Source organism: Prosopis cineraria, unplaced genomic scaffold, assembly GCF_029017545.1.
Source record: "Prosopis cineraria cultivar Desert tree isolate PC_DT_omini unplaced genomic scaffold, ASM2901754v1 PC2, whole genome shotgun sequence".
NCBI classification, from domain to species: Eukaryota; Viridiplantae; Streptophyta; class Magnoliopsida; order Fabales; family Fabaceae; genus Prosopis; species Prosopis cineraria.
Window position 1 is genome coordinate 12,331,351 of NW_026555333.1, and position 23,713 is coordinate 12,355,063.

At 33.4% G+C, this 23,713-nt stretch overlaps 3 protein-coding genes across 4 annotated transcripts; 2 read left to right on the forward strand and 1 right to left on the reverse strand.

Moving 5' to 3' along the window:
- The first annotated feature begins 691 nt into the window (after positions 1 to 691).
- On the forward strand, positions 692 to 4,121 carry LOC129301711 (autophagy-related protein 13a-like). The gene is made up of 3 exons (XM_054940306.1): positions 692 to 1,924; positions 2,003 to 2,184; positions 3,570 to 4,121. The coding sequence occupies exons 1-3, from the start codon at positions 692 to 694 to the stop codon at positions 3,880 to 3,882; spliced, it is 1,728 nt and encodes a 575-aa protein (XP_054796281.1). The 3' UTR covers positions 3,883 to 4,121.
- Positions 4,122 to 5,200: 1,079 nt separating this feature from the next.
- On the reverse strand, positions 5,201 to 13,316 carry LOC129302270 (ABC transporter B family member 19-like). Of its 2 annotated transcripts, none has more exons than XM_054941025.1 (10): positions 13,021 to 13,316; positions 12,728 to 12,782; positions 9,702 to 9,877; positions 9,382 to 9,582; positions 9,023 to 9,282; positions 8,600 to 8,913; positions 8,174 to 8,397; positions 7,723 to 7,829; positions 7,194 to 7,630; positions 5,201 to 6,991 (listed from the first exon to the last, which is right to left on the reverse strand). In XM_054941025.1, exons 1-10 carry the CDS (start codon positions 13,309 to 13,311, stop codon positions 5,514 to 5,516), a joined length of 3,543 nt encoding a protein of 1,180 aa, XP_054797000.1. In that variant the 5' UTR covers positions 13,312 to 13,316; the 3' UTR covers positions 5,201 to 5,513. The 2 variants fall into 2 exon arrangements, with proteins under 2 accessions (XP_054797000.1, XP_054797001.1); XM_054941026.1 differs by having other exon boundaries at positions 7,723 to 8,066.
- Positions 13,317 to 18,728: 5,412 nt separating this feature from the next.
- Positions 18,729 to 23,502, forward strand: LOC129301821 (membrane protein of ER body-like protein). The gene is made up of 8 exons (XM_054940423.1): positions 18,729 to 18,928; positions 19,133 to 19,618; positions 19,822 to 20,019; positions 20,945 to 21,107; positions 21,189 to 21,337; positions 21,642 to 21,896; positions 22,035 to 22,096; positions 22,921 to 23,502. The coding sequence occupies exons 2-8, from the start codon at positions 19,174 to 19,176 to the stop codon at positions 23,383 to 23,385; spliced, it is 1,737 nt and encodes a 578-aa protein (XP_054796398.1). The 5' UTR covers positions 18,729 to 18,928; positions 19,133 to 19,173; the 3' UTR covers positions 23,386 to 23,502.
- The last annotated feature ends 211 nt before the right edge of the window (positions 23,503 to 23,713 follow it).

The following is a 23,713-nucleotide window of genomic DNA, read 5'->3' on the forward strand; positions in this document are numbered from 1 at the left end:
TTAAAAATAAATTTATAATAAAAATTTATTCTAGAAATAAAAATTAGAATAAATTTATTCGACTTGATTTTCTAGAAAAAATTTGATTTTCTAAAAAAATTATTTGTTATAGTAGCACCAAAATATTTGAAACATCCTCTTGTGCAGACTTTAGATTTAGAAAATAAATTTGACCCAAAAACATAGCAGCAATTCATTAAAAAAAATGATAGCTGGTTAAAAAAAAAAACATCCATTAAAAAATTTTACACGTTTTCGATCCCCCGGCCCCCGCGAATGGATAAAAAAAAAAATTATTCGCGTTTAAATAAATAACAAGGAAAAAAATGAAAAATAATTCTATTTTTATATTATATCAATCCATTTGATTATTTTTTAAAAGAAATATGTTGAGTGAAGAATTACAACTGAAAATATTTTACAAAACAATGAAGATTTTTCTTCCTTGGTCAAATAAATAACATGGTTTCGTATGCTTTTGCCTGTTTTTTTCAGTCAAGAAACACTGGGCTGCACAGGGGACAGACGAGCCATGCGCATAGCTCCTGAATTCCAACTTCGTGTTAGCTTCATTGAATTTTGATTTGATTGTGAATAGAAATCTTACGATTAGCTGTTTTCGCATCCTCGGCAGACAAAGACAATCCGCGATACCCTCTTTTTCTAGTTACTCGATTCTTTTCGTGGTAACATGCAATCAGAGTTGCGCAAATTAGAACATATTATTTCCCACTTTTATTCGAAGAGCTTGCACGTCATTGTAGGTTCGAGGGTTCCTTCGCTTTACTCGCTTGATAGTTGTGATCTGCCAACGAGTTCTAGCGCCAACGAGATTGACAAATGGTTTAACTTGTTATTAGGTAATCAACCCGCCGCTCTAGATAACTTCAACTTCTGGCGCGGAACTTCAATGGATCCGATGATAATTGACATTGTCATAGTTCGGAATGCGACTAAGACTGTGATAGAGCGGTGGGTTGTTGAGTATGAGCGCCGGCGATTACTGGCTCCTCGAACTGGGGACATTCCTAGCGACTACAAGAAGGCATACCAGAAGTCAATAGTCCTGTTCCGATCGCTTTATTCTCGAATGAGGCTTCTCCCAGCACATACAATATTTAGACGACGAAGTTCATCAAGTCATACTTGTAATTTTGATATTACTTCCGAGGTGTCTTCGTTTACTAATCCGTTTTCACGGACTGAGGAGGACATGATGGAAGAATACAGTTTCACAGCCATTGAGGCTTTTCCAGGACGCTTTTGTATATCCGTGACCTACCGTAGCACATTGTCTAATTTGAATCTTGAGTTCTCAACTCCATCGCCACCAAAACTAATCAAGGATTATGTCGGAAGCCCTAATGCCAGCCCTCTGATGTCATTGCCTTCTGTGGCTGTTGAACTTCATCTTCGTAGCTGGACAAGCGCGTTCCGCAAGGCCGCACCTCTTGTGCAGAAGCAAACCATTGTTGGATCCCCACCAATATGTCGTCCTTGTCGCAGGACAAGTGATTTTCCAACTGATGATTCTGGTAACAAGATTCCCAACTATCCAAATCTAACTCAACAAAGGCGTACAAGTTATGGTGAGCATCGACCTTGTACATTCTTACCATCACCATCTCCGTCTTCTTCTCTATCCCCACGTCCATTCTTTAGTGACAATCCAATGCAAACTCAATTGCCTTTAGCAACTGTCCCTGCAGCTATTCCCCTTTCAGGAATGGGCAAAGGCTCTAGAAATTTCTCTCCTGATTTTTCAGATTCTAGTGGAAATTCACTGCCTCTTTTATCCCCTAGAAGCACCAAGAATGATAATTCGTTACATAAGTCTTCGTCTCGCATCAGGTCATCAACGAAAATAGAGGCTCACCGGGCTGGAGGTGTACATTCTAGGACAGTAAATTCTGGCGTTCGAAAGGTAACATTGGTCCTTCATTTTTCTTTCTAAAGTTCAAATGTCGATTTCTTTTTAATCAGCTATATTTATGCTTCATAGATTGTCAGAGACAACAAGGATGATTCACGGCGGTTCTCTGGGTCATTACCTTCTAGACGCTCACTATGCATTGGACTTTCTAGAAGCTCCAGTAAATTATCTTTTCAGGATGACTTTGATGATTGGGATGTCTCTTATCCTTTCCATGTTGATGATGTCGATATGCTAGGTTTTCAGCCCAGGTACCTTAATTAGTCCTCTTATTTATCACTATAAGGTCATAATGCATCTTCAGCAAATCATCCTCCTTGGACAATTAAGTTTTTAAACTACATCTGGATGCTAAATTAGGGGATATGTAAAATGTCCCAGATTAGAAGGTTTTTAACTTGCATGAATGATCTGAACGGTAATAGAAATAAATCAATTCAGGATCTGGTTCTGCGCTTGCTAGATTGGCTCTCTGAAACTGACAATGTTCTTAGAGACATTCAAAAGACTGATTATCATGTAAAATACTGCAGAAGATCCATGGGATATTTCAGAAGGTGGATTTGCCCTGTTTTGGGGATTTCAATGATATTTTTATCAGGTTGTTGTACTCCTGAGATTTTCATATGTTTCACTGTCTTTTCTCAAGGTGGTTTAAAGTTTATCTTACAAATGTTTGAATGTGATTTTTGAGTAAACACTGGAATTATTTTCAACCAAAACGATATTAAAGGTAATAAATTTTCCGAGTAATATATTTCAAGATGCGTTTAGCTAACAGTCAGTCCTTTATTAGCCAGTGTAAACACTCCTTTTCATGGTTAAATAAGCTGAAAGTAATAAGCAAGATCAAAAAGGTTCTTATTGCTGTATCGAGGACCCAAAAAAAAAAAAACGTGCGTTTATTATTGTTTATAAAGATAGCCTTCTAGTTTCACTCCAAAAAAAAAAAAAAGTTTTACTCAAAAAAAGATAGCCTTCTTTATTTAATCTCTCAAAGCCCAGTGTCAGTGTTATATATGAAGATAATATCCCCTAAGATGGATGATTTTATATAGAATTATAGGTGTAGTCAGCTTCAAGTTACAATTATAAGCAATGAAAAAATTTGTTTGATGAGATTAAACAAACTTATCTGTTCATTAGCTTTTCTCGCTTACCAAAAGAAATATATGCTTCTTTTAAGAATAAAATTGTTTTTATTTTTTTAGCATACAGGGAAATAGAAAAGATATGAAGTTAATATGTTCAAAATTGGTTCGAAAAATTGTTGTTTTCCCAAAAAATTTATCCCCAAAATTTAAGGTTGTGATTGCCCTGCCCCTACCCAAATCACTTGTGTTAGGTTCTGACTTAGCAATTTGCCATGTACTGACGACTTCAGGGGCATGTGATTGCACATTATCTTCTGCTGGTAACATGCTCCTAGGGTTTGTTAGCATCTTAAATTGGAAGAGTGAATTATATATGATGGTTTAGTAATTCCCCGATTACTCTTATTTTACTTGCTTTAAGATGCCCACTCAAATGGGTGTTTAGACCCGCTTCTAGGTGTCTTTTTTAAGTGGATATAATTTTTGTCCTATTATCTTTATGTTACTGCCTTTTCTTATTTGTCGGTTTTCTCCTTGAGTAGTCAGAATGTGGATGATGATAATACTTCAGAAATCACATCAAAAGCACTGCCTATGGGCAGAAAATCCCAAGATGCAGCTATTGGTGCTCTTCTATGCAAGCTTAGAGCAGCACCTCCTCTGCCGCAAGATCCAAGTTGTGTTCCATCCCAGTCTCTCAAAACTGAAACTGAGGAAGATATTGCTACTGGTGCTGGAGTCTTTGGGCGTCGAAAGATGGCTGATGCACTAGAAGAGCTCAGGAGCTACAGAAAAATTAGAGACCACCTGCTTTCTGAGAGCGAGATTGGTGGCATGAGCAAATATGAAGATTAAGCGGCCTGCTGCCATATTGGGAATCACAATTGTACATAACAAGAACTCATTGTATATATAATCTCACAAAATTCTAGCAGATTTACGTACATATCCTGATTGGATGTTGGATACTAACTCCATTAACCAGAATGGTAATAAGCTACTAGCATGTTCATTTCCATGGACATCATCAGGACATTGTAGCTTTAGATGAAAGACCTTACTTCCCTAGGCTGGATAACCGAGGCAACGTGGGTGTTCTAGAAAATGTCATGGGAATTTTAGATGAAAGGTTGATGACTTTTAATTGTAAATAGTCCCTTGGATCATAATATAAATAGTTTTTTAAAAATTTTGCTTAATTCAAAATATAAGGTATTGAGCAGGTGTTATATTTTTTATTCTAATTACATTCTTATTTTATTGAATAATTAATGAAGTGTTTTTAATAAATCAAATGTTACATTTATTACACATAAGAGCACACTAAAAATATATGAAATTTTTTAAAATATTAAAATTTTAACCAATGTTTTTAAAAATTAAATTAGTTAATAATAAATTATATTGTGATCTTGAGGCAATAATAAATATACATAAACTGGGAACAAGAAGAAACCCCATGGGTGCAATCCATATTTCACTTTGTTTCCCTTGATTTCATGGTCGCTGCAATATTCTGTTCCAGAAACAAATTTGAGTAACACAACGTTTTGACATTTATTGCTCATCGTCATTTACCTTTCAACCAAAGCCGTGTCCTCCTCCCTCTCCTGTGTTCATTAAAAATTCCATTACAGCATTATTTCTTGACAACCATATGTTATTCGTAGTCTAGCCCAATTTTTGGGCCTACACATTCAGGAGTTTTAGTTATAGCATGTAATCTAATGACATTCTATTTTAGTCAATATATATGGTATTTTTTTCTCTGTAATTTTTTATAGAATCATCTTAATCTGATCTTCCCAGAGTTATTACTTTTCTCAATTTAATAATGATTTTATTTAAAGTGGCAATGCACGATCAAAATGAAACTTCAATGTAATTTAACTGACAAGACTTTTAAATTTAAATGTTTCTTATTTTTGTTGTTGTTTGGCTTAAAAAAATTTGAAAATGATTGGCCTTTCCAATGAAAACTATTCTTTGGAGTTATACTCTCATTTAAACCTAGTCTTATTGATTCTTTTTGTCATTTAATTGATATTAGGATTTTTTTTTAAATGACAATATTAGCCATGTAACATCTTCAATAAGCCAAAACTCCTGCTGAATCAGCACCATTCTTGATTCTTCTTCAATTAGGCAACCTTGACAGGGCAAATCATTCCATAAGGGTCTCTACATGCTTTGCACATTGAATGGGTAAATTTTGGCTCTGATCCTTTTCAAGACCTAGTTCCACTTAAATGATGTTACATGTAAGATTGATAACCACTTCAATCAAATTGAACTGGCTACAGATAACCACATCAGGTATCAACTAGTGGAATATTGAGAGCAAAGCAATTTTTTTTTTCACCTTTACTTACTAACATAGAAAAAATTTCCCCTCCTTATTTCATGTCAAGATCACAATAACTTTATCTAAACAACTGATCGTTGTTATACACACTTTGAAGCAGTATAAAAAATCCTTGCCTAGATCAGCTTTCTTCAAAGCTCTGCAACCTGAATAGCCTTGAGTAAAGCCCTGTTTCTGATTCTATCAAGGTTGAGTGGGACCCCATCTCCATGATTTTTCCTTTCTCCATAACAACAATGGTATCTGAGTTTATTACAGTAGAAAGCCTATGTGCTATTGTGATCTGAGTGGTTCTTGAATGCAACTCATTCCCTCCCTTTTGACTTATTGCCTTCATTGCACTTATCACTGTTCTTTCAGACTCAGCATCAAGAGCACTAGTTGCTTCATCAAGGAGCAAAATCGTTGGTTTCTTTAACAAGGTTCTAGCGATTGCTATTCTCTGCTTTTGCCCTCCTGAAAGCTGGCATCCTTTCTCTCCAACCACAGTGTCATACCCATTTGGTAGACTACTTACAAATTCATGTATGTTTGCTTCGCGAGAGACCTCCACTATTTCACTTTCAGAAGCTTCCTTGTTGCCATAGCAAATGTTCTCTATTATAGAGCAGTTAAAAAGCATCGGCTCTTGTTGTACCAATCCCATCTGTTTTCTTAACCATCTTAGATTATAATCCTTTATGTCTTTCCCGTCAATGACTACCTTTCCCTCTCTTGGATCATAAAATCTGAGTAAAAGGGCCAATACAGAGGATTTCCCAGCCCCGCTTGGCCCCACAAAAGCCACCTTTGATCCAGCTTTAATTTTTAAACTGAAATTGTCAAGAACATTCACCCCAGGTCTCAATGGATAGTTGAACTTTACCCCCTGAAATTCAATATTTCCTTGTATTGTCTTGGGCTCTATATCTTCTGGGGTATCTGGTTCAATTTCAGTTTTACGATCAAGGGTTTGGAATGCTGGTGTAAGTACATTGACAGCAGAGATGACAGTGGGGATTAGCGTGTATAATTCTGTGATGGAAGGGACAGTGAGAGAAAAAATCTGGTAGGATCTTATGCCATTTTCAAAGGAAGATTGGCGTCTTTCGACCAGAATTGCTGTGTACCACAAAGCTACAGCATGTGCAACATTCCATAAGAAAATAGAGAAGCCTTGAATGATCCCATATTTGATGCTTTCAATTCTGTACTTCTTCTTTGGGATGTCTAAGGATGCTTTGGCTTTCCTCAACACGTGCTCTTCATGGCAAAATGATGCAACAGTCCTGATGTTGGTAGTGGACTCAGATGTAAGAGCAACAAGTTCAGAATGTGCAGCAGAGTTGTCTCCTGAGAATCCTTTGGCAGACTTAGCTTGAACCAAACCACCTATGAAGTGGCAAGGCATCACTGCCCAAGCTACTAAGCCCATTCTCCAGTTAACAACCATGCTCACCACTGTTGCTATCAGTACGGAAGAAATGCATTGGACAATTACAGACATGCGATCAGCAATTATGATTTTGACCATGGTTGTGTCATTGATAATGCGTGAGGTTAGTGAACCCACACTGTTCTCAGGTTTGTCAAACCAGCCAACTTCATTACGAAGCACTCCTACAAATTAAAAATGCAACGGAGTAATGACTAATTTGCAAGTGATGATTGTGTTTTGTTTGTGTTCATGTTTGTCTTGGCTTACTTTACTTGGGTACCTCTGAAAGCATTTAACAGAAGTTCATATATACCTCTTAAGTTCATTCAATGAATAAAACTTAAGTGAATATCTTTGGAAATTCTAATAGAGAATACGTGATACCTGAATAAAGAGATCGTCTGAGATTTCCCATGGCCTTTTCTCCAATTATTCCAAAGAAGTAATGCTGCAAGGTGTGACTGAATAATGAAAGTAACCCTATTGCAGCGAAGATGACAGAATACAATGCGACTTTCTGCTTTGCTTCGTGACCGAAATACGCCACTCCAATGGTGATGATGTAGAATCCAAAAACAGGCTTTGAGATGCCAGAAAAAGCTGCTGCAAAGGCGCCAATAGCAGTCTTTGCAAGCTCTCTTTTCTCTAGACCATACCAGATTCTAAAAAAAATACTTCTTTCTTTTCTGCCAATCTGTTCCTCTTTCAATGAATTCTCTGTGAGAATTTCTAGCATCTCAAGTTGATTCTCCTGTGATCTAATTTCTTCAAAGTATTCTTCCTTTCGGACAGTTGAAGTTTTATATTTTGAGCTTGAAGGTCTGGCAATTCAAGATTTTCAGCTAGTTAGAATATAAGTCTCCCCCAAGGTGGTTTTATGCATCATAAAATGAATGTTTAAGCAGTATCATACCTAAAATCAGGAACTTGTTCAAGGTTCTGCATGTTGAATAGTGCATTATAGAATGGACTTGCTTCTAGCAAACTGTTATGTGTTCCTATTTCTGAGACTTGTCCGTTCTGCACAACAACAATCATATCTGCATTTACCACAGCTGATAACCTGTGTGCAATCATCATGACAGTTCTTCCACTCATGGCTTTCTCAAGAGCCTCTTGAACCAGCTTTTCTGATTCTGAGTCCAGGGCACTCGTAGCTTCATCAAGCAAAAGAATTGGTGGATTTTTTAGAATGGCCCTTGCTATTGCTATCCTTTGTTTTTGGCCTCCTGATAATTGGACGCCCCTTTGTCCTACCTGTTTTTTTTTTTAATTTTTTTTTTCCCAGGAACCTTGGACAAGTAAGATAGGAAGATTAAGAAGTGATAAGACAAAAAGATGACATAGGAGATTAAGAAATTGACCTCTGTTAAGTACTGATCTGGAAGTTGTGATATGAAAGAGTGTGCATTTGACATTTCTGCTGCACTCTGTATCTCTTGATCATCAGCATCCATTTTTCCCACTTTCAAGTTATCCTTGATGGTGCCTGTAAAAAGTGAAGGTTCTTGGGAAACAGCCCCTATGTTTCTTCTAAGGAACTTCAGATCAAGATCCTTGATATTATGGTGATCAATGAAAATTTCTCCTGCAAAATTTAAGACCATTTTAAGTTTGGTGATACCCTTTCCGATGAATAATCATGCACTCACATCCTGCAAAAACATTCACATCATCACATGATCATGCATTCAGTTACATAGTTGCCTGCCTTATCAATGTCCATTGACTGCAAAAAGTACACACCTTTGGACCAAATAAATTGTTAGAATTAGCAAGGGGGTGCAAACCTTTTGAGGCTTCATAAAATCTGGAAACTAGGGATATGACAGTACTCTTTCCACATCCACTACTACCAACTAATGCTACTGTCTTGCCTGCTGGGATCGATAAGGAAAAACCTTGAAGGATAGGTTTCTCCAGGCGTGATGGGTAGGAAAAGTGAACATGACGCAATTCAATGGAGCCTTCAATCTTCTGAGGTGTCTTTCCTTCTGATATGTTATTTATGAGTGGCTTTCTTTGGATCACTTGGAAAATCTCATATCCTGCTGCTTTAGCCTGATTGAATATTTGCATATCTGGTGCAGCATAAGTCAAATATCTGAAAAATTGAAAAGGAGATTTTTGTTACTGCCAGTAAAATAGTAAATTTTCTTCTCCATTCCATGAAAATTATCTAATTGAAGACTGCTTTGTTTCCTGTCCCCTACATGGCACCAAAGAGAATGCTCATGACTGCAGTAATAATGTCTCCTCCGGAAGCTCGATGAGCTGTGACCACAACAGCTCCAACCCACACAATAAGAGCCCAAGAAACAAAACTTACAGTTTGGAACATCCCTGTTCCTACCCCCTTTAGAAGTGACTCTCCTTTGCTTATGATGTACAATTTGTCCATGTTTTCTGTGAAGGATTTGATGGCAGAAATCTCTCCAACAAAGGCATATACCGTTTTTATTTGTGATATTGTCTGCAATTTTACAATCAGAGGGCTAGTTAAAACTATTAGATGCATATACTTATGATGAAGAGTTAGTTATCTCAGCCTCTCAATCTCAGGTATACCAACCTGTTCAATCATAGCTGTGACTTGAGACTGGTAATTCATTTTTGTAGTTGATATGTTGTTCATTCTCTTGGTGTAGGTGGCACCAATCAGAAGAATAAGGGGAACAACCACTAAACACAGAAGTGCAATTTCCCAGGTGCAATATGCAGCAATCACAAGTCCAGAGAAGAAAGTGGCGAAGCATGAGGTAAAGTGACCCAGCTGTGAGGAATCAAGAAATTTCACTTGAAGATTCAGTCATCAGAAATTGGTGAAGGATAATGGAGAGACAAGAGAGGAAAGCAGATAATAGGAAGCTAGTAAGCAAGATTTTTGAAGACCTTCTCGCCAATAGCATCTTGTATGATACTCATGTGGCTGCTGATCCCACTGATAATTTTGCCACTTGTTAGTTCTGTATCGAAAGCTCCAATCTCTTGGCTTAGTACTGCTCCTAGGTATGCTAATCTCAGCCTTGCTATTTGTCTCTCACTTGTATACATCCAACACCCCGTCTCTGCAAATTTCAATTTAGGTCGAGCAACATTTTGTAAATTTGTTTAACCAATGTTGGTAATTACAGTTTATAAAAGAAACTCATAATCACAGGTCAAGTAATTTACTCTTTTATCTAAATCTAATCGATTCAAAGACAAATTCTGGCTGCTATGTTCTTTTGTGTTTTTCTCCTTTATGCTTGAAGCTAGTTAGAAGGGGATTAAAGTTCCAAACAGTTAGGTTATGGAAAAATGATTTTTTTTTTTTGGAAAATCAGTTATAAATATTGATTCAGTTTGTAGTTGGGATTTCTATGGGTAAATTTTTAGATCAATATTTACAACTTATTTTTTAAAAAATGTTGTCAGAACTTGATTGTCATAAATTTTTCTGTTTTGAAATTTTATTGCCATTCTTACTTGAAACTAAAGGACATGTGTTCAAAGACATCTAAAAAAAATTGACTATTATATATTTCACTAATCCTACTTATAAGTTACTTTCAACATATTTTATTAATATTAAAAAAATTTTAAAATTTATTAATTTTATTTTAAAATGTAATAAGTTCTCAACTTTATCTTTATTAAATATATATACTTTAATAACATATTTTCTCTTTTCAACATTTAATGAAAAATAAAAGAGAAAATTTGTGATAAAAATTTAATAATGTAACTTATATATAGGACCAAAAAAAAATTATTCTCTCTCTACCTTATAAATGGAACCAGAGGAAGTGACATATTAAATAAATATAATAAGAGAAATTCCTTTTTAATGCCATAAATAAGCACATCGGGTCAGTTTAGAAAATGCTTTCATTCTTTCAAATTTTATGTCACACAAAATAACAAGGGTTTGACAAAAGATAGAAGCATTTTGGACAAAAAAATGGGGGGAAAATGGCAAGCATTTAATTTATCAAGATGATATTTTCGGTACCTCAAGGTTTATCTTTACGATAAAGATCGAGGGATTTCAACATATTATATATACTATTTACATAATTTATATTAATGTTCATATATTTTTGGTCCATCAGTTAGAACTCATTGCTTTTGTATATGTAAGGAGCTTGAAATAAATTTATGCTTCAATACCAAAAACAGATATTCCTCTTTGGTTATATTTATAAGGTACTTTAATATATTTTATATTCATCTTTACTTTTATATCGTGAAAACTTATTAAATTTTAAAATAAAGTTTAAGGTTTTTTTTAATTGTGATAAAATATGTTATAAGTGATTTATAAAAAAGATTAAAGGGAGTAAAAATAATTCTTTTTATCCTTATTAAGGATAGATGTAAAAACTTAATAAATTTTTAAGATAGAATTAATATGGAGTTTAAGATTTTTTTTTAAAATTTCAGTAAAATACGTTGAAAGTTATTTATAAATGAGACCAGAGGGAGTAAATTTATACCCCTCCGATCCTTTTCATAATTAAGCACCACTAAGCATTAAAATTAATTAGTTCTTGCAAAATTTTAAAATTACTCTCAATAAAATTCATTAAAAAGATTATATGTTGTTTAGTTAGTTAGGGAATATTAAATCAAAGGGTACTTTGGTGGAAAAATTAATACTCCTTGTAGTCCTATTTATAAGATACTCTTAACTAAATTACACAGATTAAGAAAGATGATTAAAATTAGTTAAGGGTCTTATTTTTTTTAAAAAAAATTATATACAAATCTTAAATTATCCTTAATTAAAATTATTAACTTCATTCTTTTGTCTTATAAAAAAATTATTAACTTTATCTTAAAGTCAAGCATGCATGGTATAATTAAATATGTGAGCATTTTTGAAAGTCACTCATTAATATAAAACTTCCATAAAGTATCTTATATTAAAGAATGGCAGGAATATCTTATACTCTTTCCATCCTAAATTATAAGGCACTTTTAATGGAGTTTTTTCATCCCAAAATATAAGACACTTTGAGTAGATTAGATTTTATTAAAGCATTAATTCTAATATTATCCTTTATCTCTCTATAATTAATTCACATTTTTTTTAATATATTAAATGGTGGGTATTTTTGAAAGTTTATATTTTATTTTTTGAAAGATAAGGTTGTTAAGTACATTTAATAAAATTTATTAGTACGTAAAATTTTATCTAAAAGTGTCTTATATTTTAAAATAAAAGAAATATAATATAGTTGTTAAGCATTAAGGGAGAGATAATTATAATAAAGAGATGAGAAAGTGCGACTTGTTAAGTATATGAGGTGTGGGACAAATTATAGATTATTTATCATTAAAGAAAGAATAACACTTAATTGTGCGGCTATTTAGGGAGATTAAACCTATGCATGTGTGAGAGCTTCTACAATGTGGGTGTCTTACTAATACGAAATACATACGACAAATTCTTTTTAAATTTTAAAGAAACGGCAGCTCTAAAGTATATACTATTATTTAGTTTGGGTCCTCCCGTGGGACTGCTAGTATTTTCTGTTGTCAACATTTACCCTTGGAGAGAAGGTCATCAATTTGAAGTTATATACATATCTATATATATATATATATATATATGTGGACACGACAACATTACTGATATCCATACATAGTTAAATAACTTATACTACGTTATCCTGATAACATATACCGATATGCATAAGAGACACACGAGCGAATTTATTATTTTCAATATTTACGTTGCCAGCAGGGTCCCTATGGATGAAAAATAACGTATTTGGCTATTTTTTTGTCACTGTCAGGACTCTGCAGTGCTTAATACTAAATGTATAAGAAGCAATCAATACTCTCTCTCTCTCTCTCACTTTTATATCCACTAGCTAACAAAAAAGTAATTGAAGTGATGATCTGATAATCATGAGAGAGCAAAAACATACCAAGTATTCCAGCAGGAAATGTGGCGATGGCCATGTACCACACATAGGGAACAACCTGAATGAACAAGGAAGACTATTGTTAATATCACCACGCACCATGAAGATCCTAGACCTTTCACAGTAAAGAGTATCAACAATATCTAGTTTCTGCGTCGCTTTTTGCAGCCACCAGTCATCTCAGAAGCATGATCACTCTACACATGCACTCTTCAAAATTCTCGTATACAGAAAATATTAACTCCTTGTTTCGAAGAACATGTTACTGAAACACTGAAGATTTATATTATTTATACCTTTTCTTTAAGAGCTCTAGCCATCGCGTCACTGTCATTGATATTGTTGCCAAAAGTATTAAGAGCCATTCCGAGCAAGAGATAGCCAACAGGGAAAGCCATGCCATGGACTACGGAACCCAGAGCTCCCAACGCCATGAGAATCCAATCCACTGCATCGGCATAGCTCAACAGTTTAAAGAAGGACAAGGCTTTCACTTCGCTCTTGATCATACTCTCCTGCTGATCTTCATCATCATCAAACTCGTCTTCTCTATCCACCACCCCTAGGGATCTGCTCCGTTCCATCATTTTTCACAAACCCTAAAACTCTGCATGCACATGTGTGTGTGTGTATAGATATATCACTTCAGTGGGATACGCAAATCATGCTTATATACACTGAAACATGTCACGTACGTCAATAATAGAAGACTCAAATAACTCGCCATTATATTCCAACACGAATGTGCGAGAGAATATGCCTTGCACACGCAAGACATGGTTTATAATCTCACAATAATTAATAACGTGAAACCACCATGGCTTTTATTCTTGTTTGTCGATTTTCACAAAGCTTATTGCTGACCATAAACAAAGAAACATAAGCTAACGTCCCAGGCAAAGATGTTCCCTTCATCTTGATCGCTTTTATATTATTATTTCTAGTGTTTATATATCAAGTATCCATGATTTCTATATTTTTCTTCAATTTGTATCTATCTGGATTCGGTTTCGGTGCTTAGTGGTGCTCAGCACCAAAACACGGCGCTGCAGTGTTAACTTTGCCCCCCTTTTTTAAACTACAAGTTATTATTATAATAATAAATAAATATTATAAAATTATTCTTTTAATATTTAATAAATAAATAAATATTACTCTGTTAAAACTTGACTTCAAATATAAATTTTGGTCTAAATAATTTAAAATTGTACTAATTTTTTTTAAATGACCTAAAGAGTTTAAAATAGAAGTTAAGTTTAGTAAAATAAGCTAGTTTCTTATAATATAACAAACTAATGTTCAAATTTTTATTAAGAAAAGTGCTTATATTTAATATCCAATTGTGTCTTGAATGATGTTATCCCTCATAAATGGACAAGTATGCAAAATCAATAAAATAAGAAATAGTCATAAAATATCTTTAGCTATAGTTTTAATTTTTTTCAATATAGTTCTAAACTATTCATACCAAACTTTATATTTGAAAGTCAAATTTTAATAGGTTAATATTTGTTTTATTTATTCTATATTAAAATAATAATTTTATAAATTTATTTATCATTATAATAATAACTTGTCGTTTAAGAAAAGATGAAAAGAAAAAAGTGAACACTGCACCACAATGTTTTAGTACTGAACACCACGGTACTCATTCCGAAACTGAATCCATATCTATCTAGTTAGGACTAAACTTATAAGTAATTGAATTGTCTTAATTATATATGTCCTTCTGTTTTTCAATGATAATTTGAGGCATATGTAGTATGTACAAATATGTGATGATATTATTAATAACTACATACATGCGCATGTATGTTTGCAAGACTTGGAATTACTTTCATGTTATTCCACCAACATGTTGGCCGGCCGGTTTTCTACAGCGACCCAAATTTTATTTGGCTAGCTTTTTACGAATTCACTGTGAAATCATGGTTTCCTCACAAGTTCATGTGACTAAATCAAAATATTAAAGGACAAGAAAATGAATTAAACTTATTAAATGATTTAAAATTTGAAATAATTAAAGACCAAAATAAAAATTGTTAAGTGAAATTGTTAATTTATAAAAGAAAAATCTATGAAATATATCATTATTTAAAAATTATTTTCTTTCACAAATTAATGAATCTTGTTTACAAATTCATGCTTTGAGAGTTGCAAACAAAGATATGAGGATAGCAAATCACTAGCTAGAAATGGCTGATTGGTGATACGTTTAACAATTTTTTTCTTTACAAATTAACAAGTTTTACTTGCAAATCTTGAAACGATAGTATTAAATTTTTAGACCAAAATTCAATTTTAAAAAAACGTTGGTCCTTATTTTGAATTTTTTATTTTTTTCTTATTTAAGTTTAATTCAATTTTTCGGTCTTCAATGCCATCATCCCATTAACTAATTCTGTTTGATTTCACATAATTAATTCTTTTCTTTAAATTCTAGAGCGTCCTAAAAAAGCTACTTTACTCCAAATAAAGTAACATTTAATTTTTAGAATCATCCAAATCAATTTTCCAAAAACTTGTACCAGCTATTATGATTTTTCGGGCCAAGAAAAAAGTAACAGTAATAATACGGGATCGTGAAACTTTTCACACCTTAAGTTTACTTTAATTATTAATCCAACTTCTCAAATTTAATTTTTATCAATTTAAACCTTACATTTTTTAAAAAAAATCATCACATTAATCTTTTAAATTTTAAAACATAAGTTCACTCTCAATTAATTTAATGTGTAAGATAAATCAACTTAACTTTTATCAATATAATTCTTTATATTGCATTTTGTTCTTCTTTTGTTCTTTAAAGTTTTTTAATATGTTTTTTTCCTACAATTAATATTCTGTTATTAATATATATATATATATATATGGTTACCATCATTATTTTCTTATTAATGTCAGTAAATTTTAATAATATTACCTCCTCTTTAAATGATAAGGACCAAATCAATAACTAAAAAATTCAAGGGACTCAATTTATAAAAATTGAATGTGAGGGATAAAATTGATAATTGAGATAAATTTGAGAGATTTAAAGTTTTATTATCCCTAACAATAATATAAAAAATCACGTGTAATTTTCCCCCTTTACGAAGTATATTTGTCAGCTTTATAAATTATAATTTTCCCCCTTTAAATGTTTCGCTGGGGCGGCAACGATTCTCATCAGCTGAAATTCAGTCTAAAAAGGACATGTCTATTCTCGTTCTTTCTGAGAATTGGGGGGAAAAAATTAAGGACCTGGAATCTATACTAATATATACTGTGTACAATGTGAATTTCTAAAATTAAATGTTTGTGCCTGGTGTTTTAATTTACGTTTGCAGATCTAGATATACATGTGTTAATCAAGATTCTGATATTAACACAGGCCAGGAATATAAATTCATAAACCAAAACTTGTAGGTGCACTATTTTCCACCCTATATATATAGATAAAAATAATTAAAAAAAAGTCTCTACGGGTGGCAAGTTTTAGACTAATTAGTCACGCCAATTTTATTATTGATGATTTTTATATTTTTTTTTTGTACGAAAGATTACAATGCGAAAAATTCTAAATATTTAAGCAGTTTGAAGAACGTTAATTTCTTCGTCTACTATAACTTGGTGGTCGTATTTTGTTGGTGGCTGATGTCGATACTTGATACCATTATTTGTATTTTCAATACAGCCCCAAGAAGTTCCCATCCATGTTAGCGACTTAATTAGTAGGAACAATTTTACTGAAGTCACCAGACACAATTATTTATAACAACTAAAATTAAGAAAATGAAGTTTGATCTGATATGACTCTTGTATATATTGTTCCTTGCTCGTCATTTTGCACACACTAATGCTCAAGTTTTAATATTCTACTTATCGACAGTGGACAGTGGTGATCAATGGTGATTATCTGAAAAGTATATGTCAAAGGGAAGTGATTTTAATTAAAACAATTAACGTTTATATTATAGGAATTATCACGATATTAAATTTACTTTCATTAGTAAAATTAAAACTAGATGTGAGTTAGGTATAACTTTTTCCGGAAAGGTTAGGTGTGAATTTTAAATAAAATATATAATTGAATAAGAGAGTTTCAAGGAACCATGCTGACACCATGTAGAAACTATAAATGATGAGATTCACTTGGACCTCCATGAAGATATCCAATACCTACATCGAATAGAACTGAGCGAATGAGAGCCATCATAGTCCATGTGGCCTCACGTGGGCTGGCCCGTGAGACTATGACAGGTTTGGAAAAAAGAAGGATTGAATCACTTATTTTTAAAATGGTTTTTTTACAAGCAAGACTGGATCAAATGAAATAAACTAGTTTTAAAAAATATTTAAATAGATCAACTACATCATACCATCTATAATCTATTGAATTAAAATGTATTAAATAATTTAAATAAAATTTTATGTGATATTTTTTAAATTAAATTTATTCTGAATGAATATTTAATTTTTTATTTTTTTTCTACTATCATTAATATCAGAATCAAGTTAAATTTAATATTATTTAGATGTCATATTTTTATTAAATAGATAATAAATGACATGGTACATTCGGTTTACTTAAAAATTTCTTTGCCCTAGTTCTCTACAATATAATAAATTAAGATTCAAATATTTTTGAGAAAGACATATATATTTAATATTTTATAATACCTCAAATAGAATTGCTTTGGATAACAAAAAAAAAATTATAATTTTCTCTACTAGTGGGTGAAATGGGTTGGCCAACTTAATCCATGGCAATTTTCTCTCTTAATAATCAACTCCTGTATTCAGCTTTCAGCATCTACACAAAGATACAAATCCCGAAAACATGTCCTAGTTTCAGTCTTGACAAATTTAAAAACAAAAAGATGCACTGACATTTAAGAAGCAAAATCTACGAAAACAAACTTAAATATAGTTTCAAATTAATACAAAAAACTTAAATCAGTATATTAGTTTCAAGGTGTCATTCTGCACAGTAAGGATATATTTGTGTTGTCTAGATGTGTTAGAATGTCTTTTGCTATTCAATCTTCTCATGATAAGCGAAAGTGGCTTCTTGTAAATCAATCTTCCGGGAGTGCTCGTGCAGGCTGCTCTACATTCCATTTTCTACTTAATCTTAATGGTGACATTTTCATAGATGACGTAAAGTAAAATGATAGTGTAACTAAATTTTGTTCACGTGGAAGCGATGATTGCTATGCTTTATTCTGGATTATGTTTTCAAAGAAATCAACTACTTTCTCTTATTTTTAAATTGAGAACGAGGAACTCGATTTGGGTAAGAACGATTAAAAAAAAAAAGCGAAAGAAAAAGCAAGAAATGTCAATTATTGCGCTTAAGTCATTCATAAAACAATTTTTTTTTTTTTTACCTTTTTAGTAAATGTCTCCAAAGGCCGACAAGAACAATTAGTATTTTTGTTAATAAAATATTATTAATTTATTAATTTGAATTTTCTAAAATTTTAATTTTTTAACCTTTTTTTTTTTAAAATTGAAACTTAATTCACTTGCCATAACGCACTCAACGGTGGAACAAAAGTGATTTAGAAAACTTATCAGCTAGTAATTAGTTATAAAAATAACATATTGTCTCCAAAGCTATTTCGATCTTTGCAGTTATAGCTTGTCCATGAATAGTTCATGCTGGCCAGTTGCCACCAATCTTGTAAGTGACCCGCAGTTTCAGCTGGCGTTCTCAGATTTGAATCTTTTAAATTGCAAATTTAATCTCTCATTCTCTCACTTCATGGAAGATATATAAAAAATTAGAAGTTCATGCGTGAGTATTCTTAGTCATCTCAATCTCCCTCACTTCACAGAATTCAAATCGCATCGTTCTGCGGTCTGGTTTTCCAAGTTCAAACACAACATCAATGGAGCAACAAATTGATCAAGAGCACTCTCGTTGGGCAGTACAGGAGGAAGAAGAGGCAGAAGAGGTCACTTTGGAGGGAAGGAAATCCTCGCAGCGTTTCAAGGATGATAACGTGAATACGAGCGTGGCGGGAACATTACTGATATCTCCACCTACTATACAGGAAGAGAATGAAGTTTCAGAGACAAGCAATGTTAGTGAACATAAATATCACTGTACTGATGAAGAAGTAAAGGACGCAGCAACATCTATAGATGCCATAACTCGCCCCACTAGCAATGCTGTGTTGCAGAATAGAAATATTGCTGCCTTTGACAATCAACAAGGTACACACTTGCCTCTCTCTTGCTTCCGCTTAGTTTATGGATTTTATCTTTTTCAGCTATGTACATTGCTTCTTGTTAGAATGTGTACAAGAAACCTTGCTCTTTAGTCTTCCCCCTTGTTCAAATGATCTATGAATGCACATTTTCACAAGTGTTGGAGCTGCTGAGAAACATGGCGATATTGTTTCATGACTTGATACCCAGATATCCGGAGCACTCCATTCAATGATGTGAACAATCAATGCATGAAAACTCTGAAGGATAATTCATCTGAAGTGAACGATGCAACCGTCCAACATTTAGACGGTGAAACCAGTCCAACAGCAGATCCTGAGTTGATAGAAGATTTTGACCAGAGACTTAGAGAACTAGATGTTGAGGCAGTGTTGGCCAAGCAAGCGACTCATGATTTGTTTTGTCCTAATTGTAATTCTTGCATTACCAAAAGGGTCATCCTCAGAAAAAGAAAACGGAGAGTTCAAGATTTAGATCTCAAGGCAAAGCGTGACAAGTTGGATACTGTAGTTAGCTCCAAGCTGGTTGATGATCCTGCATTTGAAGCCAACCGAAGTGATGAAGCAGTCACAACTAATATTGAAAGAGAAGTGCCATCTGCTGATAGTTACGGTCATGAAGGCGAACCAGAAGTATTCAGATGCTTATCATGCTTCAGATACTTTATTCCTACAGGTAAGTAAATGATTATCTTTACTCTCAAACAAATCATGCAAGTGAAGCCTTTGACTGGTCAATGCTTCTTGCAAGTGAAGGTTGTCAGCCTATTTTATACGCAAAATTACATTTTCTTTCCTGATGACATGTATAAATTGACATGAAATTAATATTCTGTGCATACCATCTGCCAGAGCTTAATAATCCGATTACTTTGGCAGGAAGTTTCAATTTGTTCCGAAAATTTGTCGGCACTCGTGAGAATGAAAGTTCACAGAATTCCTCAAGTTTACCTACATTTGACTCACACGGTTCTTCAAGGTTACACCAGACCGACGAGAAAAACCTTTCAAATATACCAGCCTCCAATTCAAACTGGTTCTTCTCTCTATTTACTTCAAATGAGCGGAAAACAGCTAGTAAGCAAGGCTTTATATTATCATCAGCACTTCAAAGTTCTAAGTACATTGCTTTCACAGAGGAAAGCAGTTGATTCTATACTATGGCACAAATTATGGAGCCATGTTTCGTTTCTATTTCATGATCTAGGTCATTCCTTGAGAAATTCAAAGTTTGCTAATATTTGATAGCCAAGCTGTAAGCAAAGAGCTGCATTCAGTGGAACATATTATACTCCTTGTGGTTTTCTTCTTTTATTGAAATTCCTCTTAAGATCCTTCCATGCACTTTCTTGGGTAGTTGAGACACATGATATGTTAACCTGAGCAATATTAGGGACATGCACATTGCATGCAGCACATTTCACAACAGACTCAAATATGTCTATATTTGGAAAGGTCATTCCTTGATAATACAATTGTATCCTTACCAGCACAATTTTTTACACGTCATTAACTTCCAAATAAACCATTCTGTACCCTGAAAAAAATTCTGATTCATGTATTGAAGAAGTTTTATATTTCATTTTACAAGTGAGATTTCAATCCAAAACTTGCATAGTTTCTCTCAGTTGTTTATCAAATATATATATGTATCACACTAAACCCATGCAAAGTAGCTTTATACACAAAATCGCAGTTTTCAAATATATTATTCTTAGACAATTGCATTTCCAGTTCAGTAATGAATATATTGTTGCTTGTTTCAATAAATCACTCTGAAGCAGACTTTGTTGCCTCAATGAACCTTTCTGGTGATGTTATGTGGGAAAATTAAAGGTAATTAGGAAAATGGGCAAGAGTATTTAGGAGAATTAGCATTGTGGGGCAATTTGTGTATTTGAAGCATACCAATATTCTATAAATAGGGGAATAGCATATGCAGTCAGGGTGAATGAAATAGTTCTTCAGTGTCATTGTGATTAAGAGGCTTGACATGCATCAGGTGATATGATACCAAAGCACACAGGAGACCTTTCAGCAACTAAAATTACCAGTGAAAAAGTTGTTAAAGCTGAAGATCCTGCAGAAGATCCCGCTCTGAAACCTTATGCAGAAGAACCTGAGAATTCAGAGAAGGAAATGTACAAGAAATCCAGCATGGAAACGTAAGATAAATTAAATATTTAGAATAGTTATTATCCCTCATCAATGCAGGGCTCACAGATATCTGCTCAATCATTTTGCAGTGCAGAATTTGCAAAGAATGCAACTTCTGATATGCAAACTGTTGGTGGATATGCTGAATATTTTTCGGAACATGATCTTCCACTGGCTGAAAAAGAAAAAACGGCAATAGAGGAAGAAAAAAGTCCTCCAGTCAGAACAGAAAAGAAAGGTAAATGAATCAGATAACCATTTGTTAAATATCAATTATGTATGACTCTAGTTCATGCTCAGAGAAAACTCCTTTTAGGAGTTTCATAGGTATACCTGGTTTTCTTAAAACAAATTGCCAAACCAAGTCAATCCAATAGACATTCAAGTACTACAGATGTAGGTTTAACTGGAAATAGATTTTAATCTCCCGTGCTAATTCCTTATAATTGGCTACCTTAACAGGTTCATGTAAACCAGTTTCAACCAAAAGTTTGAGAGTTCACTATGAATTAACAATATATATGCCTTGATAATGATTGCAGGGAGCGAGGTGATAGTATTAGTTGAACCAGTTGAATCCACTGCTACTCAAACAGAAGATAGTGTTATAATTGAAGGCACTATTTTGACAGAAAGATCTGCCCAAACTCAAGCACATAATGGTGAACAAACAGGAGATGTAGTCAGAAAACCGTACGGAAGGGAAATACTTAAAAGCATTGTGTATAGTGGATTGGTTGAATCAATTTCAAGTCTGGGAGTTGTGACATCTGCAGCTAGTGCTGGTTCTTCTTCAAGTAAGTCTTATTTAATAAGAAATCACCATCCGTGCTTCTATTATTATTTCAACTTGGTAGTTATGTGATTTCACTTGGTTAAAGTTGCTATTTTAGTTGTTAACGGTTGGTTTATTTTCTGATATTGTGTTTTTGTAGTGAATATTATAGCATTGGGATTAGCAAATCTGGTTGGTGGACTTTTCATCATTTGGCATCATGTGAGTGAGGTTCCTTGTAATGCTTGGTGTTATAGCTACTGCAATATCTTTATTGTCTCTCTTTTTAAACTGATTTTTTATGCATGCAAAAAAATTTTAGATCAAATAAGTATTGAAGTTAGTAATCAAGTAGTCTTTATAAAATGCAAGCAGGAACAACTAAAGTGATATGGGAGGTTGACAATTGAGATTAAATTTTGCCACTAAATGGAATCTTTAATCATATCTCCAAATTTGACTCTTAGAAAGCAATTTTTTTTCATAAATTTTGCCTCTAAATGAAACCTTTAATTTGGTCCAAAATCTTAATTTTTACATACATTTTCTAATTTCGTTTAGGGCTTAGAAGATTATGACATTTTGGAGGTCTTATGCATGCCATTTTTTGTCCCATAGATAATGGAATAAAATCATAGGATACCAATGTCTTAACAGTGTGATCTCATAAGTATTCTTGACCACTGGGTTTTGTGCACTGCCCAAAATTACTATAAACCACATAGAATTTAAGTATATGAGCCAGACATCAGATATCAAATTGTATATTTCCCTACACAATGAAATGAGGAGTTTACTTGTTAAAAAGCCAACTTTTTTCAATGCCATGTTACTTGTTAAAAAGTTTCAATGTAAAATTTAATTGAATAATTTGTTGAGAGTTACATTTTATGGTCCAATATTCTGCATCATCCAATCTAAGCAAAGGTACAAAAATGCAATTGATGAATCCAATGTCTGGCTTTCATGTATCACATTACCAAGGTCAATTAATTTTATCTGTGATACTTGTAAAGCATGAAGGTAAACCCTTGTTACTTTCACAGCTTACAGAATTAAAAGAAGATTCTCAAGGGGATACACAGCAAACAAACGGACAAGAAGATAAGTACCAGAGACTGCTTGGTCACCGAGAAAACTTTGTACTTCATGCAGTTGTAGTTGTTTTATCATTCCTAATATTCGGTTCGGTCCCTGTCGTTATTTATGGCATATTGATCGGTGAAAATTACTCTTCGGAAGTGAAGGTTGCATTAGTAGTAGCCGCTTCTCTGCTATGCGTCATTCTGCTTGGAATAGCCAAGGTTTACACCAAAAGACCACCCAAATCATACGCCAAAACTGTGTCGTATTACGTTACCTTGGCGGTTGCAACTTCGGGAGTGTCTTACGTAGCGGGACGATTAATGAAGGACCTCATAGAGAAACTCAGTGAATTAGAGTCAGGTTTTGCTATTCTCATGCCCATTTCAGACACAGCAGAGAGGGAACCACCATGGACATCTTATTGAGGTTGGTTGAGTAGATATCCAAACCTTAAAGGTGCAAATGCAGAAGTGAAATGGTGAAATAATGATGCATGATAACTATTAATTTTAATTTTAGAAAAAGTGACCAATTTTCTCTCATTCGATAAAATAGCTTGATGGTCAAATATTTGCTATTTTTAGAATTTAATCGTCAGCGTCGGACATTTTTAACAGATTAGAAAAGGTTAATGTCTTATAAAATTATGTGTACTTATGTATTATTATTTATTTACCAGCTTCTAGAATTTTTTTTTAAACTATTTTTACACTTTAACCTTTCTTTTTACGCAATGCTCATGGGCACAATGAA